At 40.9% G+C, this 18,183-nt stretch overlaps 1 protein-coding gene across 6 annotated transcripts in view; it reads right to left on the reverse strand.

Moving 5' to 3' along the window:
- Positions 1-18,183, reverse strand: part of VPS13B (vacuolar protein sorting 13 homolog B) — a 1,123,013-nt gene that overhangs the window by 596,537 nt on the left and 508,293 nt on the right. For all 6 annotated transcript variants that reach the window (XM_075582636.1, XM_075582637.1, XM_075582642.1 and 3 more), the window contains exon 23: positions 9,919-10,153. In XM_075582636.1, the coding sequence (XP_075438751.1) occupies positions 9,919-10,153 (235 nt within the window). The remainder of the gene's footprint in view (positions 1-9,918; positions 10,154-18,183) is intronic.

Below are 18,183 nucleotides of genomic sequence, written 5' to 3' on the forward strand. Positions count from 1 at the left end.
TTTACCCTTGGTTTTGCGTGAGAAATTTGCAAGGATTCCACGAGGAGAAAGTCAGTGCTATTTAGCAGAGTACCCATTGCCTTTTATACCTCCCAAAACACTCCTCTATCACACATGTGGAGAGATATCTGGGTACACACATGAATACCTGGGAAATGGGATCAGTTACACATGCAAATATGCTTTGTCCCCAGGTACTGTATCACTCCACATGCTGTATAGATGAGTGTTTTGGAAAGTATACAAGTCAATGGTTACTCGACCAAGTACTACGAACTTTCTCTTCCTCCACTCCAAGCCCTATTTCAGGATTTGGTCGCAGATTCCTGCTGCATCTAAGACATCTCTATTAACGGATAAACCCCAAAGAGAAAGGGGGGGGGGGGGGAAATCACCTTGAATGATTTAAAACTTGTACCATAATTGTCTCAATAAGGGAGAGTTCCGGCATGAGGGAATGGCGTCAGCTACATTAAAGAATTGAAAATATCAGGATTATGTGAACATTTGGTTGGCATTATTCCCAGCGCATAAACCGCTATAAAAATAAACTTCTTATAAAAAGGATTTATCCTATTGTAACCAGGGTAAATCTTTCCCTTCATATATAAGATTAAGTCTCCGATTCAAAATCAGATGAAATGTTTAGCTTTTTAGTTAACATTGATTCATCTTGCATTGCTTTGTCAATGCAGCGACAATAATAGCCCACATCCCAACTAAAATGACAGGACTAGCTTGTAACACTCGTGTAGAAAAGGGAGACAGGCATGAAACCTGGCTGATGGGTGTGAAAAGAAACCAATTTTTGCACATGTGATTTTCAAAGTCTTTGATCTCTGTGGTACAAAGCAGAGAGCGACACACCAGAAGAGATCCGGGCACTTCATACAGGATGTGAAGATATGATAGGTAATTGGAAACATCATTCTGTCACTTGAAAGTTAAATGGTCACAAACATGTTTTATTTCCCTTTGTATTAAATGGGTGTGTGTGAGAGTATGTAATGTACTGTAACACAAGAAAATAGATCGGTGTGTTCATAAGCATGCTTATAAATGGGATTATTTAGAGATAAACTTTTTTTATTTTCAGATATCTGGGATCAGGTTATAAACTGTGAGCAAACAATTTACAATGCACGCAGTAATTAATTATTCTTAACAAACCTGAACTGTCTGTAACCCAAGGTACTGAAAAGTTATTACTGTAGCTACTTGAAGAGAGAAAAGATCTTGAAATAAAAACTAGGCTGTCAAATTCTAGTTTAAAGTCTAGCACCTGTGCAGAAGCAGATAACCAATTCAGGGTATCACACATTTGGCAAAAGCTTAAAAGATGAAAAAAAGGGACAGAAGAAATTGTTGTCTGTACTGCGTATAAGTATATATGACTTATTATTTTATTTAGTGAACTGAATATTACCAATCCATATAATTTGACTAAATGTATGTATGTATGTATGTATGTATGTATGTGTGTATGTGTGTATGTGTGTATGTGTGTATGTGTAGCCAGGACTGGTTTTCTGGCTACCAATCTGCCCTCACTGGCAGTAAGCACTGGTAAGAGCAGGCTGCCAGTAATAATCATGGGTTTCCCCCACTCCCTGCAGTGCCCTTGAGTGACATGGGAATCAGTATCAGCTAGGCCTGAGTATATCTAATCCTGGATCAGACCTGGTGCCCTCCTCCTGGCTGTACTTAAGGGTGAATGCCGCCCAAATTTAGTAGTGCCTCTCCCCACTGAGAGAGGGAGGTCACACAGCCGAGTGCCTGAGCATTGGGCCTTCTCTGGTCCTCTTCCCGTCGGGGGAGAGTGAATGTGAACCTTACCTCTGCCTGTGATAGAGAGGTAGGGAAGAGCTAGGACTGGTGTTGGTGCCCTAGGCCTGTAGTGTAGGTCTAGGGACCATCCTACAGTTGGGTAGCCGATCCAGACACTGCATTGGGCAGGCATTTGCCGTGTTACTGTGCTGGTACGGAGAGAATAAACCGTTCCTGGTCAATATACCTCTGGCTTGGTGTGTGATCTTTACTGGGGGGAGAGGTAACCGATTCTACCGTAGGAGATCGCCTCCATTCATCTGGAGACTACGGCAGGTTGAGGCGCTGCACTACTAAAGAAGCCCGTGTGTAATGTACCCAAGAAACCTGATCCTGAGTCCCCACAACCATTGGCGGACAGCTCATCCCTCATGTTACCAGCAGGTATCATGCACCACACTACCTGTAATGGCAGTATCTCCCATAGGGTGGGGGAAACACTGTTACATACTGTCTGTATGTACAGTATATGTATGTCTTTATTTATATAGCACCATTAATGTACATAGCGCTTCACAGTAGTAATCGACGTAACAATCATATAAATAACAAATAATACAAATAACAGATCATGGGAATAAGTGCTTCAGACATAAAAGTTACATTTAGGAAAAGGAGTCCCTGCTCCAAGGAGCTTACAATCTAATTGTTTCATACCAGCACGTGCTGATTGAACACATTGCATCAACAATAAAAGGATGTACTGTAGAATCATTGGCATTTCCTATGGAGAAGGAGAATCTAGCAAATAGTGTTACTGCGCTGTATACACTGAGGAAAAAATGGTGTTTACACCAATTCCTAACACTATACAGGCGGTCCTCGTTTTACGACGCTTCGTTTTACGACGAACGGCTTATCCGACGCTTGTCAATGCATCCCTATGGCCCGTTTTACGACGCCCGAACGGCTTATCCGACGCTCTTACGACGCTTTAAAAAATTGCTACAAATGAACAACCAGACGGCTGCAGGCTAAGGAGATCATTCTGAACAGTCTGTGTGAAGGTTTGGTGGTGTATTTTAGGCCCTAAACCATGGCTGATCAAAGCAAAAAGCAAACTGCTGTTACTCCAAAAAGGAATAGAAAATCTATAACTTTGGAGACCAAGCACAACATCATAAAGCGCTCTGAGAAAGGAGAGACGAACACAGAAATTGGACGTTCCTTGGATATACCTCGCACAACTATTGTGACTATAATAAAAGACAAGGCAAGAATCCTGGAACAGATCAAGGGCTCAGCACCTATGCAAGGTACGACAATAAGGCAACGTGCTGGGCATATTGCTGAGGTAGAAAAACTCCTCATCATATGGCTGGAAGATCAATCCCAGCGTCATGTGCCCATTAGTTTAGCCTTAATTCAGGCCAAGGCTTTGAGTCTGTATGAGGACATTAAGCAACAGCATGGAGAAGGGGCCACTGAGGAAACGTTCACTGCAAGTAAGGGCTGGTTTATGCGGTTTAAAGAGAGGGCAAACTTGCATAACATTAAAGTGACCGGTGAAGCTGCTAGTGCTGATGAGGAGGCAGCTAAAACCTTCCCTGTTACATTGGCCAAAATTATAGAGGACGGTGGCTATTGCGCACGTCAAGTGTTCAATGTTGATGAGACTGGGCTCTACTGGAAGAAAATGCCCAGTAGAAGCTACATTGCAAGAGAGGAAAAATCTATGCCCGGGTTTAAAGTTGCAAAGGACAGGCTGACTCTTCTGCTTGGTTCAAATGCTGCAGGTGATTTCAAGCTAAAACCTTTGCTTGTTTATCATGCAGAAAACCCTAGGGCATTCAAGGGTTATGCAAAGCACACACTTCCAGTGATTTGGAAGTCCAACCGTAAAGCATGGGTAACAGGGAGCCTTTTTGAGGACTGGTTCCAGCATCAATTTGTTCCGACTGTGCAATTATATTGCATGAACCAGAACCTCGATTTCAAAGCGTTGCTGCTCCTGGACAATGCTCCTGGCCATCCCGTGTACCTGGATGACCATCATCCAAACATCATGGTGGTGTTCATGCCCCCCAACACCACCTCACTGATACAGCCGATGGACCAGGGTGTTATCGCTTCCTTCAAGGCCTACTATCTTAGGCGAACATTTGCCCAGGCCATCAGAGCAACCGATGTGGAAGGTGGTCCAACCCTAAAAGAATTTTGGAAGGGTTACAACATTCTTCATGCAGTGAGAAACATCGGAGAGGCATGGAATGAGGTGAAAAAATCCAATCTAAACGGAGTTTGGCGTAATTTGTGCCCGGATTTTGTGTCTGATGTCCAAGGCCTTACAGAGACTGTTGCAGAAGTTACAGAAACTGTTGTGCAAATGGCCAGAGATCTCAACTTGGAGGTGGAAACCGAGGATATTGAGGAGTTGCTCGCCTCACATTCTAACGAGTTGAGCAATGAAGACCTCATGCAATTAGAGGAGCAAAAAATTGCTGAAGAGGAGGCCCACCAATCTGCTGATGTGGCACAGCCACAGCCACGTAAATTTTTGTCTAGCAAAATGTTGGCTGCGGCATTCAAGCACATTGATAGCGCACTGGCCATATTTGAGGACAATGACCCTAACATTGAACGGAGTTCAACAGTCAGTCGTGGGGTGTCTAACCAAATCAGCTGCTATAGAGAGATCTACACGCAGAAAAGGAAAGGATCTGTCCAGACTTCAATGAAGAGGTTCTTCAAGAGGCCGAAACCTTCAACCGCACCTACATCACCTCCAAAAAGTCCGTTGTCTATTGAAGATTCCCCCCCCCCATCATCTTCCTCCAATAATTGATGTGTTTTTTTTTTTGCTCGTGTACATTTCTGTACAGAATACAGCATAGTTTTATTTTTATAGTTTTATTTTACAGTTCTGTAATCAATAAATATAATGTTTACATCATAATCTATGTGTGTGCTGCATATCTTATTGCTTGAGTAACATTTTCTGTGTATTTTAGCATTAAAAATGCCTTCAGGAACGGAACGTTTAATTTAAACTGTGTTCCTATGGGAAAACGGGTTTCGCTTTACGACGCTTCGCTATCCGACGCCATTTTGAGTAACGCATTGCGTCGGATAACCGAGGACCGCCTGTATTAAAGAGAATAGAGATAAAATAAAAAAGTATTTTTACTTCCCGAGTATCTTCTTCCCATTACGGGAATCAAAATGGCCTCCAGGTCAGCAGCACTCACACAGGCCAATAAAAAGCCTAAAAATCGGGCATTACATCGCAACTTTCTATTGCAGGTCTGCACAACTCCAGTCCTCGAGGGCCGCAAATAGGCCAGGTTTTCAGGATATCCCTACTTCAGCACAGCTGACTCAATTAGTGGCTCAGTGTGACTGAGTCACTAATCGAGCCAGCTGTGCTGAAGTAGGGGTATCCTGAAAACCTGGCCTGTTTGCGGCCCTCGAGGACTGGAGTTGTGCAGGTCTGTTCTATTGGATGACAGTTTTTACTTTTATTATACAAGCAACTAAAAAAAGTGAACTTCTCAGGAACAGAGCTCCCCGGTTCAGACTATGAATGCCCCCCTTCCCCCCTAACAATGGGTGATTGTTGCCTATATTGACAACATACTTCTGTTATCACATTTCTTTTATAGTGAACAAAAGAATGTACTGCACAAATAGACTACCACTTACATTATAGGATATCAACGGTTTGTAAAATCCCAGTATAGTCTGGAGACCATACCATCACAAGAGTTCAGTCCTGTCATGTCTTCTAAATCATTATCAGATGTTGCATTTTTTGATTTTTTTTTTGATTGAGGATGTAGAAAGATCCCCACATGAGCAGATTGTCATGCTACAGCAATGCAGTGCTGGCCAGACAGAAAATTAGGTTCTGACTACATCTATAACATCTTTATCTTTTGAAGATGCTGGGAATTTGTGGGAACAGAGTAAATTTTTTAGGATGATTCCTTATTTTGCTGAAATTGGTGTATAGAGTAAAAGATTTTTATCTTGTAATCAATTCACAGTTTACTGTATATCAAGAAGCTACATTCTTGGGTTTTTGGTCTCGGTTACAGAACGAGATTGATCCCTTTCACTATATAATTATATAATTATCCACCACATAAAAAAGTATAGGGTTTAGTGGCCAAATAAACAAGTTAAGAGGTGACCTGCATTCAGGTGTGTGGTTAGTTACTGCAAACATTTCTCAGACTGACATTACCTCAACAAATGATTGTTTTGGGAATTACAGTTCTATGTCCATTTTCCTGCAATTATCTCTGATCTGAGATGTGCTTAACAGAAGGACGTTGAAGACACATTTATGGCAAGAAGTTGTATTAGTTATATTATTAGTATTATACTCTAGCTACCATACTTGTAGGCCAAGTCACTAGATGAAGCAGAGGTTACAACAACCACTGGACCACATCACAGCTAAGGGGGTTGATGTATTATAATTCTTTTGAAAATTCAAATATGACATTGTGAGTTGTAAGTCTGGAACAGGAGCTCTGGCAGTGCTTAGGGATATTTGACATGTGCACCTGTGACCACAACCAAGTTGCCTGCTACAGATTTAGTATCTAAATTGTTTAAGTGGCCATCATGGTACCCATAACCAGGGTCGCCAACAGGCAAGGAGGGCCGGGGGGGAGGGCAGCCAGGACTGCTGTACCAGGGGCCCAGTGAGTCAAGGGGCCCCCTAACATGTTGTACCACATCCATGGGTCTGTAAGGGACTCCCTTCCACTGACCAGACAGTACCTCAGCAGGGTCCTTCACAGATCTCCAAGGCTGCAAGTAGGCACACTCTGCTCCCCCAGCTGTTTTAGCCCTCTCTGCCCTATATCCCAAGGTCCATACCTCCACCTCCCTACACACAGGCTCATATCTCCTCCTTGCCATCCCCCATCTGGCCCATATCTCTTCCTCTCCCACACACCCCTACCCCCTGCCCATATCTCCTCCTTTCCTCCCCTCCAAGCTTTTGGTCTTCCCTCCCCGCCCTTATCTTCTCCTCTCTCCCACCCATCAGCCCATATCTCTCCCCCCCCCCCCGCCCCAGCACATATCTCCTTACCCCTGCTCCCTGGTCCATATCACCACCATCTGTGGGTTTTTCTTTTGGGGGGGTGGGGGGGCAGGGGGGTGCTTCTTCCTTTTGTCCTGGGCCCCAAGATTTCTGTTAGCGGCCCTGCCGATAACTGCATATACAGATATGACCAAACTCAATGTTCCGATGCCGCGATCAAAACTCTGAAGCCACGCGGCGCTGGGGGAGGTTGCAGCCACGACGGTGCTGTGTAAACGTATTGGTCAAGCTCCTTCCAGTTCCAATGGGTTTCAATACTGCTACCTTGCAATCCAGTGACAACATCTCAATATGACAAACCAGATGGTGCTTCAGGGGCAATCACGTGTTCATCCAATACAGCACACTACATGCGTTTCCACTTACATAATTTATTCCCATTTCCATCCTTTGATGCAGCTAAACTTCCCATCCGTACCCTGATTGGCAGGCATTTTGATTAATTCCATTTATTCAGAACTTCCATCTTCTTCCACTTATCTATTTAATTTAGATCAGAATTCAGTAGCATGACTACGACTTCAATTACTATTTGTCACGTTTCTCCTTTGCTGGGAAAAGTATGCTGGTTTTACTTCCCGCAAGAATATAAGGCCTATGTACTAAGTATCGCAAACAACTTTTTAGTGCTAAACTAACGCGTGGAAATCTCATTTTATATTGTGCTTGTGTGTGCGGTAATGTATTGACCAGAAATGTCTCAATCTGCTCCATCAGCATCAACATTCAGCCTTTTCTTTTTGCCACACAGATGTTTACAGTGTATACTAAAAATGAATGTTTGTGTGCCAAAAGAAAGTGCCTCAAATTTGCCCGCCACGTTCAACTTGCCGTTAACCCTAAAAAGCCTGTTAATAAATAGTGTTAGCACAGAATTAATGCATTATTTTGATAGTATGGCTATTGTAAACAAAATATCACACTAATCATTTAGTTTTACTAACTAGTTATAAATGAAAAAAAAAAAACACTTCTGTTTTAATTTATATTGCATCAATCAGGTATTCAAAAGGACGTCAAATTTAATAAAAATAAATCATGCTTCATATTTATGAAACCTTCATATATACGATGCACATTTTATGATGGTTTGGGCAACTTTTAGCACAAAAATGTTGATACAAAAAAAAAAAAAAAAAAAATGAATATCTGATCTCCGTCAGTAGGCCCCATATAGGTCCTCATACTACTCCTCCCCCTTTATCAGCAAACACAAACTTTGTTATTCTAACCTACTCCTTGTTAAATATCCTGAAACCGTTCACATCTAGTGTAATTTAACCAATGTATCTACCAAAGCTGTATCATTTTACCCATCATTTTTATTCTAGTACTGTATTTGACTATGACAATTTTGTTAGTATTATTTGGAGTTAATTGGGCAGTTGGAGGAAGAGGTTAATATTATATAGGCAGAGATTAATATTCCATGACCAGCATTTATTCAATTTCAATATTCACTTATTTTATGTGGATGCAGGTTTTAGGTGCTTGTCCTTGCTGCAGCTCTGTCTAATTCATGGAGGGATAAACATACAGCAATTGTGTCCAAGAACTCCAGTACTTCAACCTACTGTATTTCTCTAAAATGTATGCATGCGTTAAACGGCTTGTTTTGCCATACAGCAAAAAGCGTTTTCACTTTATGGCAAGTATGCTCCGAAGTGGGACTTGCTTGTGACCTTACCGAAGTGGAATATACAAATAATATATGAATGATGAATGTTTATAGATGCAATGCATCATTCATTGACCGCATGCAAAACTTAGGCCAAGATCTTCATCTTCTATGGTCAACTGAGCGCCCTTGTTGTTCACTCCGCAGGCCTCCTTCCTAATTTTCCCCATTGGTTATTACTGGGCTCAGAGTCAGGGGGCATAGCCACAACTGACACTTGGTTTAGCCAGTGTGTACAGTTAAGAGCCCAACCACTGGGCAAATCTCATGCTCTCTCCACCCCAGTTACCACGGGGTCAGTTACCAGGTACCGTGGCGAGGGGGAAGGCGAGGATTCTATTTTTATCTTTACCAGGCCTTGACCAACTAGGTTTTATATACCAGCTACGCCATTGCTCAGAGGCTCCAAAAAGATGGCACCATCATTGATTATTGACTAGCAAAGTACCCCAACTGCAAACTACATTGTATGATATATATCTGCAGCACAACTTATATTTTTACCTGCATGCTATGGTGATGTTTGCTGCAGGCTGTGATACCGTTGAAAGTAGCAAAACATGGCAAATATGAAATGTGGTTGTTTTTTTTTTTTTTAGAATAAATAAGTTCTGTAGTATTAGATAATACTTACTATATTTAAATTTAAATATATATCATTCAACTCTTAATGCCAGTGGCATAGCAAAACACAGGGCGCCCCCCCGGGCAAAATTTTGCGCATGTGCAAATCGGCATGTCGGCTGCTCATGTGTGATTGGCACTAGCCGGCTGCCAGGCCCCTGCTTAGTGTCATTTTTAATGAGTTTTAAAGCATCCCTTGATTTCTATTGCAGGTTTTAGCACACCTCCCAAGCAGTGCAAAATCTTTGCAACACTTTCCTGTTTGTAATCATGTGTTGCCAATGTTCCCAGCAGTTTGAGCTGTAAACTGTAATAGATAAGATAAGGATACATTGTACAGTAGTTGCAGAGTTACTAAATAATATAGTTTACCAATTGTTAAGATTTCTTCTTCATATGTATTGTCACAATAAAAAAAACTTGTGTACAGCACCAAATTTGAGGAGCCATTAACTGTGGAACCGGTAAATAGGGCAGTCCCATTTACACCAAGAACAAGAAGAGGAAATGGGGGCAGAATTGGAAACAGCTCCCAAGTTAAAGTCATTATTATTTAAATTTGCTTATAGGCGTTTCATTTGTATAAAAGCACTTATTAGATTTAACCCACAAAACATGTCAACATTGGAATCTAGGAGGGACTGCACCTTAAATAAATTGCAAAGTGAGCTTTGAAACCTAACTAAAACCACAGAATTAAATGTACAGGTGTAAGAAAAAGAAATCTTACCTTCTTCTATGATAGGTCTTGGCACAACAAATGGGATCTCTTGAATTGGTTCCATGTATTTATGCCCAGCGCTCATGATTTTGACGTGTGGCAAGCAGAGGACAAGAGTTCCTGGCATATTAGCCTGGCCATGGTACCAACTTCTCACCGTCCCAGGAATGTCGCTGGATACAATTGTGCTCGAGGATGGAAGACTGTCACTTGGAAAAAACACGCAGCAGGTCTGGAGCTCAAGCTGCAAAATAAAAAAGCAAAAAGGACTCAGCTTTCTTGCACAGGGAATCCCTACATAAAAAGCAGGAGATCAAATAGGATGAATGGTTTGAAAAGAATGAGGGCAACCTATGTGGGCCATATGGTCCCATCACCTGTAATTTACTCTCTGTTTCTATGTAACGGATTCATGGAACTGCAAATAAATAGATTATAACAAATATATAGAGAGTTTGCAGTTAATTCTGTAGCTATGTAATGGTTTTTAAAATAAGGTATAGCAGAAAAATCAGGAAATATCCATATCATACTAATGAAGTTGCACGTTAAGCCACACGAAATGCCGGAAATATTCAGTCCGTATCAATGTAGCAGACATTACTGAACTTAACCAAATGCAATGCTACCGCATTATCCATCTCAAGAAATACCACGGCCCCATGGAAAACAATGATAATGCACATGTTCTCCAACTAGCTGGTGTTAGCATTGGTAATAACACCGGCTTCATCTGTAAATTCACATTTAAAATAAGCGGCCATGTTAAGCAGACCACAAGGGGCGGATATACTGTAAGCTCTCACATGCAGGGCCCTCGTTACCGTTTGTATCCATTTTGTGCATGTTGGTCCGTATTTGTATGCAACTGTTTGAGTCCTTTTCAAAACTCTGTACCCCATTGTACCGCACTGGGGAATATGTTGGCGCTTTACAAATAAACGATAATAATAATACATCATCTTTCTACGAGACTTGAAATTCAAAAAAAATGCAACCAGCCAACAACGCAAATGAAATGTGACAAATGTATAAGTAGAACCCAAACTTATGAGACAAGTTCTTTCAGCAACCAGATGCTGTGTTGCCTTTAAATTGGAAACAACCCGCTCCAGTAATGATGGCATTTAAAAATAGAATTAAACTATGGTATTCGAAAAGATGACTGCATTCCTCAATTGTATCAGTAAATTCCTGAGGGTATGGGATCCTAAAAGATTATTTATCTGTTCATCCAAGTACATGGTGTGTGTGTTCAGCACAAAGCCGTATTATATACACTGGCGACACACTTTATTCGAGCTCGGCTAGTCCCACTAATTCGGGTATACCCGGGTGTATTGAGGTTTGTGACTGTTTTCTGCCCGAGTGCATTGGGTTATTTTCCAGGCAGGGATTGAAGCATTTTATTCCCGCTGGCTGCAATACTGCACAGTATATATATATATACTGCATTACAATTCATGAATTTATGCCATCTGGTAGACACGCGAAGCATTGCAGCCTATTAAATCCTAATCATTATCATTTAACAGATCAGCCGCCCGTCAGCCAGGCATGAACCCAGGCTGGGAAGGCAAATGCAACGGGGCTTGTCAGAGGTGAGGAGCGGCGCATTCCAGGTATCTGCCAGGTATATACTGGGTATTTGCTCGAATAAAGTGTGTCGGTGCAGTACACTGGCGACACACTTTATTCGAGCTCGGCTAGTCCCACGAATTCGGGTATACTCGGGTGTATTGAGGTTTGTGACTGTTTTCTGCCCGAGTGCATTGAGTTATTTTCCAGGCAGGGATTGAAGCATTTTATTCCCACTGGCTGCAATACTGCACAGTATATATATATATACTGCATTACAATTCATGAATTTATGCCATCTGGTAGACACGCGAAGCATTGCAGCCTATTAAATCCTAATCATTATCATTTAACAGATCAGCCGCCCGTCAGCCAGGCATGAACCCAGGCTGGGAAGGCAAACACAACGGGGCTTGTCTGAGGTGAGAAGCGGCGCATTCCAGGTATCTGCCAGGTACATACTGGGTATTTGCTCGAATAAAGTGTGTCGCAGCAGTATAAAACCAATGGACCAAAACATGCTGTAGTAAAAGATGAGCTAGGACCGCTATGCATTAAACAACTGCATAATATCCCCGTACAAACGGTATCTTGCTACATACGATATAAGTTGTAACCTAGTTATTTCCTCATGTTATGTTTAACCCCACCCTAACCCTTTTTTGTTTCTGTATCCCCCTCCCTCCCGAAAACTCGATAAAAAAATGTTGAAGTGAAAAAATGTGACAATTATGTAAACCCTACAATGAGGTCAGTTCATGAATGCTCCAGTTTCTTCTCATAAGCCAGGGATACAAATAGTTTGCCCTCAGAAAAGTAAACAGCGGATAGCCAGGGGGATATCTAGTGATGTACAGTACTGCTTAGGAATACAATGACAACATTACTTTTCTGAACTTTTTTTCTTTTTTAAAGTAGTTTCCTGATAAATCTCCCACTGGAGCTAAAAATGAAGACAACGCAAGAAGACAAGAACATTTCTTTGGTGACGCCACCTAGTGACTAAGTCTGCTTTCAGGTAAAATTTTCCTATCAGAAAATGTAGTAACAAAGGAGGGAGAGGGTATGATAACTATTATAGGCTACCCACCCTTCTTTACTTGCTCTTAAAACAAGGGGTAGTGAAGGAAAAGCATTTGCTTAACATCATGAAGGAAAAGCATTTGCTTAACATCACTGGCCGTGTTTTGCAGGCCATCAAAAAAGACCAGCTCCTCTGACTTATTTCAGTATCCAAACTGGATTAACATCGTTGCCTATTTACTGGAGTTAGAAGAATCTTGTGTGAAGGGCTTTAAAACGGACAATTAGGAGACCAAGTATTAAATATGGACAACAGACAAAAAAGAAAAGACTGAACAATTCAACCGAAAGAGTACGGTGTATGAGCTGGTGAAAATCAAACAAACTAACAATCTTAAGATGACTACTATCCTCTTGTTTAAAGGAACAGATCCCTGGAATTTACTCCAACTCTTTGCAAATGAAATAATGCTGTTAATACATCTTTATTTCATGTTTCAAGTGATGAAAAACATTAAAAAAAAAAAAAAAAAAGCCTTTCACATTTCTGCTCAGTAAACTTGGTCCAGAAGACAGCCATATGCTGTGTATAATGGGGGAAAAAAAAATCTATCTACCTTTCCACAAGTCCTTCCAAGAAAATCTGATTGAGTTTGAATATGTGTTGGCACAATAGGTGAGAAAATCCTCCTTTTTTGCAGTTCATAAGCTTTCTATTAGTACGAGCTCAGCTGCCTGGCAGCTGCATTCTATACTTTACAAGGATGGGGACCATTCACTTTGTTGTTGATACCCAATGTTTAACAGTTTCAGTACAGATGGATTCTGGAACCTGATGGTGTTCATGTGACTAAACCTCAATGGCACAACAGTGGGTCCATACTGATAAAAAAATACAGCAGCAGATTTATCAGACATATCAAAACCTTTGCGAGCAACAGGCTTTTTATCGCTGTGCATCAATGTTTCACCAAGGGGGAAGTCCATGCAGAATCGTCCTTTGGGATTCAGACTTATTCTGGACTGCAAGTGTTAATCGCAAACATAGCAACTTTGATACATCACCACACTGGTTTCAAGAAGGTCTGAGGTTAACAAAAAAAAAAAGGTTCAAAACTCAGTCGCCATGCTTGTAATAATGGGAGGTGTCGTGGTTTAGATCTATGAGATTGTGGGCTCCATTTCCTTCCATCCACAACACAAGATTCTATGCTATGCTGGAGAATCGGTTTATCCAACTATTCGGCAGTTTACAACCTTACAAAAGGAAACTACTTATTTGTTCCATCTCTTTCATAGGGGACCTTTATTTAAGCCTGTTCTTAAGAAACATGTTCTCAGATAGTTGCTGCAGAAGAGGCTGCACACAACACACAAAATTATATACAGCTGTTACATAGAAAGTAGTGTAGGTTGTCAAGTTTGGCTGAACAGATTACATTTTCATGTTACTATTATTAATAAACTTCAATAGCCATTTTATTCTAAAATGAAGGAATAGCCTTCTCAGTATGGCACAGGTCTTTGAAGTGGAAGATCATCGCTACATGTCCTTGGGCAACCTAGTATGTTCATATGCCAAGTCGGGTAAAACTTAGATTGTATATTCTTTGAGGAAGCAACAATTAGACTTTATACTCTTTGAGGCACGGTGCATTTTCTTTTTCTTTCATGTACAGTACACACATTAAAATAATTCAAGCAGACAGGGTCATAAATATAACTCAAACATTGCAAGTTCTTTTCCCCCTTTCTGTCTTACATTTGGTATTGAACATGTCATTTGTGAATATGGAAATATACTTCTTTCTAAACTTTGAAGCAGGAGTGCACATTTAAGAAACATAGAAGTTGATGGCAGATAAGAAGCAATTGGCCCACCTTGTCTGACCATTTTCCTATCTGCTATAAAAACAGCGACTTCTCTTTACATACTGTGGTCAGCTCCGGCATAACCGTTTCTGTACAATTAAAAAATATATATAATAGATATATATCTATAAATATATATCTAAATATCTATATAGATATATAAATCTATAGATTGTGGCAAACACCTCCCTTTACATAGCTCTGTCAATTGCCCAGGCTCTTTGCGACACAGTCTTCTAGGATTTAATTTGTAGAAAAGGGGGACAAACACGTGTATACACACACAAGGGGCACTCAGCCCTCAACCTTTAGCGGTTTATTTCTCCATTAGTGACACTAAACATTTTGAACACCGTCACTTTAAGAACAAAATAAATCATAAAAGGAAACATCTACTCTTATCAGGAGTCTAACTCACATGCATATCCCTATCTGCAATATTGAACGGCTAAGCCAGTTACCAAATTTAAATAACACACAGGTATAATAACATGAAATACTTAACTGTGAGATAGGGACAGCGTCCCATTAGATCCGCAGATGCTGCAACACATCGGGGGGCCGTCTACCCTGAACTGGATACTGGGGAGCAGCAGTTTCCCTCCCTGTCTCCGGGCTCTAAGAGAGAGATTGGAGCAGCGAACCTCACTGCAATATATTCCTGTTCCTTAATTAGGGAGCAGGTGAGGGAAACCAGAACCGTTGTAAAGTCTGGTATGGACTTTCTATGCACCAACCTTAGTGACTGTGAATCTGTGGAGCGGATCACTTCCATACTAAGTCTGCACTTTCTTGTATAAATCAGACAGAAAGCTGCCCACTATCCTGGGACTATGTATATGTGTATACACAAACACACAAACACACAAACACACAAACACACAAACACACACTAAGCCTCTCTGTCCGGCTCCTAGGAAGGTTACACAGACATAGATACAATTGGCTGCTCAGTGTGTAATACCTTTGTTAGTGGTGCGTATTCCCGCAGGCTGTGCATATAATGCAGATGGTAATGATGGGCACCAGGAACTTTGTAGTTACGAATAGAACAGGCTTTATATATAATTAATTAGTTATAACTTATTCTCCAGGTACATTGCTGCATCCCTAAAGAGAAATTGTCTCTTGAACACTTGCATGAACATACATTAATGATAACTCTTTTTGAGGTACTTTATAACAGTTCCTTTAAGGATCCCTTCTTGGGCTACCCTGTGTATTTATTTTGGAGGTGACTGGCCACTTGTATTACTCTGCCCAATCTATTATGCTTCCTGGCTGGGGGAAAAAGATCATGGTTCACTTGTTCACTTGTACAGGGCCACCTCATTCACTTGGAGTTGCTCACCACAGGGACAGGCCTACAGGCTTCCAACTGCTGCTCTGTCAGAATGTTCCCAGGGCTACAGGTTGGGAAATCCCTAGGGGACACAGGCCTCCATTTTGTGAGCCAGTACTTATACGCTTCGATACTCTATGGAGCCCAACTTCAAAGGTTACTTCCCTACCTATAAAAACAAAGAGGTCTGTCTACCCTGTGCTATGTATTTACATTGCTATATACAGGTAAGACCCCTTCAACGTCTCTGCTTCAGGGGTCTGAGGGCGGATCTATCCCCTCCCTCCCTCTTATACTCCCTGATGACATCACCAGTTTCCATATCTACTTTGGGAGGGGCTCTAATCCCTTAAAATATGGGACAGGCACTTTAGCTACTTTCTAAAAGAGGGGTGTGGCTAGAGTTCTCTGCTCGGTAACGCCCCACCTGTGATGAGAAATAGTTGCACTGTAGTTTCTCAAACAGGTAACCCCTAAAGGGAACATGGTAACTCCCCCCCCCCAAAAAAAGGGGGGGGGGGTTACACACACATATACGTGCACAAATGCAAATATATAAATACTGTGTAAAAAAAGTATTCATTGGTGCATTTTCTTTCTGCTGCTTCCCCCCGGTATAATTACAGAGCATTCAGCTGCTTAGAGCTATAGCTGGTTTCATGAGAAACCCAATGCACGTACAAATTAAATTCCATATCGATGGTTATGGCAGAAGAAATGTATTAGTCGTTATTATTTCGTTAGAAATTAACTGGCTGAACGATCTGCACTTTTAAAAACCAAAACACAGCAAAACACTTTATTCAAAAGAGGAAAACCAAGGTGAAACCATGGGAGCTGCTCCACGGAGTCAATCCACTTAAATTACACATCAAGGCATTTGGTCACAAACCAATTAATCATAAGCCGCTTCTTTGTGAACCCCGAGCTAAAATTGAAAGAATAGAATAATAATGAGTGGCCATTAAATAAATTATTTATTTTCTCTTGTTCCTTAATATGCACGATTAGCCAATTTTGCTGCAAGAGACAACTTGAGACATTTTATTAACCTGCCACAGAGGATAATGGTTATCTGGCTTTCCTCCCCCATAATTAGGAGACTAATAAGTCCTTTCAAAGTAGCTGTGATTTCCGTTTTATATTATTAACCTTCATCACATTAACATTTACTGAGAGGCTGTTTCATGGATCATCTACTGTTTAAGTGAAGAATTTCTTGACATTGCTCCCAAGCCTCCCATCCACAAACTTACGAGCATGGTATTTGGTGCTAGCATTTTGCTTTCTCTTTAGTATTTTTTCCTCCTGTATGTTACAGCTACACTGGTGTAAAAAAATAAATATATATATATATCATATTATACTGTATTTCCTCTTCTTATTTAGAGTGTGCATGCTTTCTTGTCAAGTGTTATGATGTAAACCATGCACTATTGTAATTGTTTGTGTATGTCTCTCTAAATGTGGCCTTCATGACTGAACAAGCTACTTTTTATGAGGTTTTACCATTACTACTGCATTGATAAGTGTTTAAAAATGTTATTATTTCTGTTGGTCTTAGGGTATCTTTATGTATCCGTGATGATATAGCTAATAAATAGTGCCATTATGCACCAGAACAGCAAATGGAGGTGGGCACAATAGTGTACTGAAGAAATACATTATGCAAATGCTTCCATATGCTGCACGGTGATGTGGAAAATAAGTCACACAACTATAAGCCTATCAAATCAGTGAGATTAATATACCCCCATGGAAGCAAAATAGGTATGGAATTCCTCATTATAAATAATTTGAAAGCCTGGATTATACAGCCTAAATATGCATTCTCAATTAAACAATTCTGTGCATTTCTGCTTAAACAACCTGACAAGAATTCATTGCAGAAAAATACAGGAATTTTGAAAAAATAAATATATTGTTACACAAAGTCTCTGTTTGTATCTGGTGTTAGTGCTATTTGAGTCATGCGTTGAAGTTAATTACGCCTTTGATAAGTAGTTTATTGATCCAAGGTTGCAGAATGTACTTTATTTATCCTGGACCAGAAGCAACCATGTATTGTTCCAGATGTAACACATTTAGATTTTCAAAAACTTAGCTAGGATTAGTCACTGCCCCAATTTTTCAAGGTTTGTTGCTCTGACATTCAAGATCGTTTTCTGGTTCATTAACAGGAGGTCAGATGTCACTTCACTGCAGGTTGGAGTATGCAAATAATAAAGGTGGGGCAGCTATACCCATAGTCTTTGCTTTACCATTGCACATCATATAATGATGGTAAATCATGATTAACTCATTAACCCAAGAGTTCTAAACTCCAGTCCTCAAGACCCCCCTACAGGTCAGGTTTTCAGGATATCCCTGCTTCAGAACAGGCTCAATCAGTGGCTCAGTCTGAGACTAAGCCACCCGTGCTGAAGCAGGGATATCCTGAAAGCCTGACCGGCTGGTGG

The sequence above is a fragment of the Ascaphus truei genome, chromosome 2, assembly GCF_040206685.1.
Source record: "Ascaphus truei isolate aAscTru1 chromosome 2, aAscTru1.hap1, whole genome shotgun sequence".
Taxonomy (NCBI): Eukaryota; Metazoa; Chordata; class Amphibia; order Anura; family Ascaphidae; genus Ascaphus; species Ascaphus truei.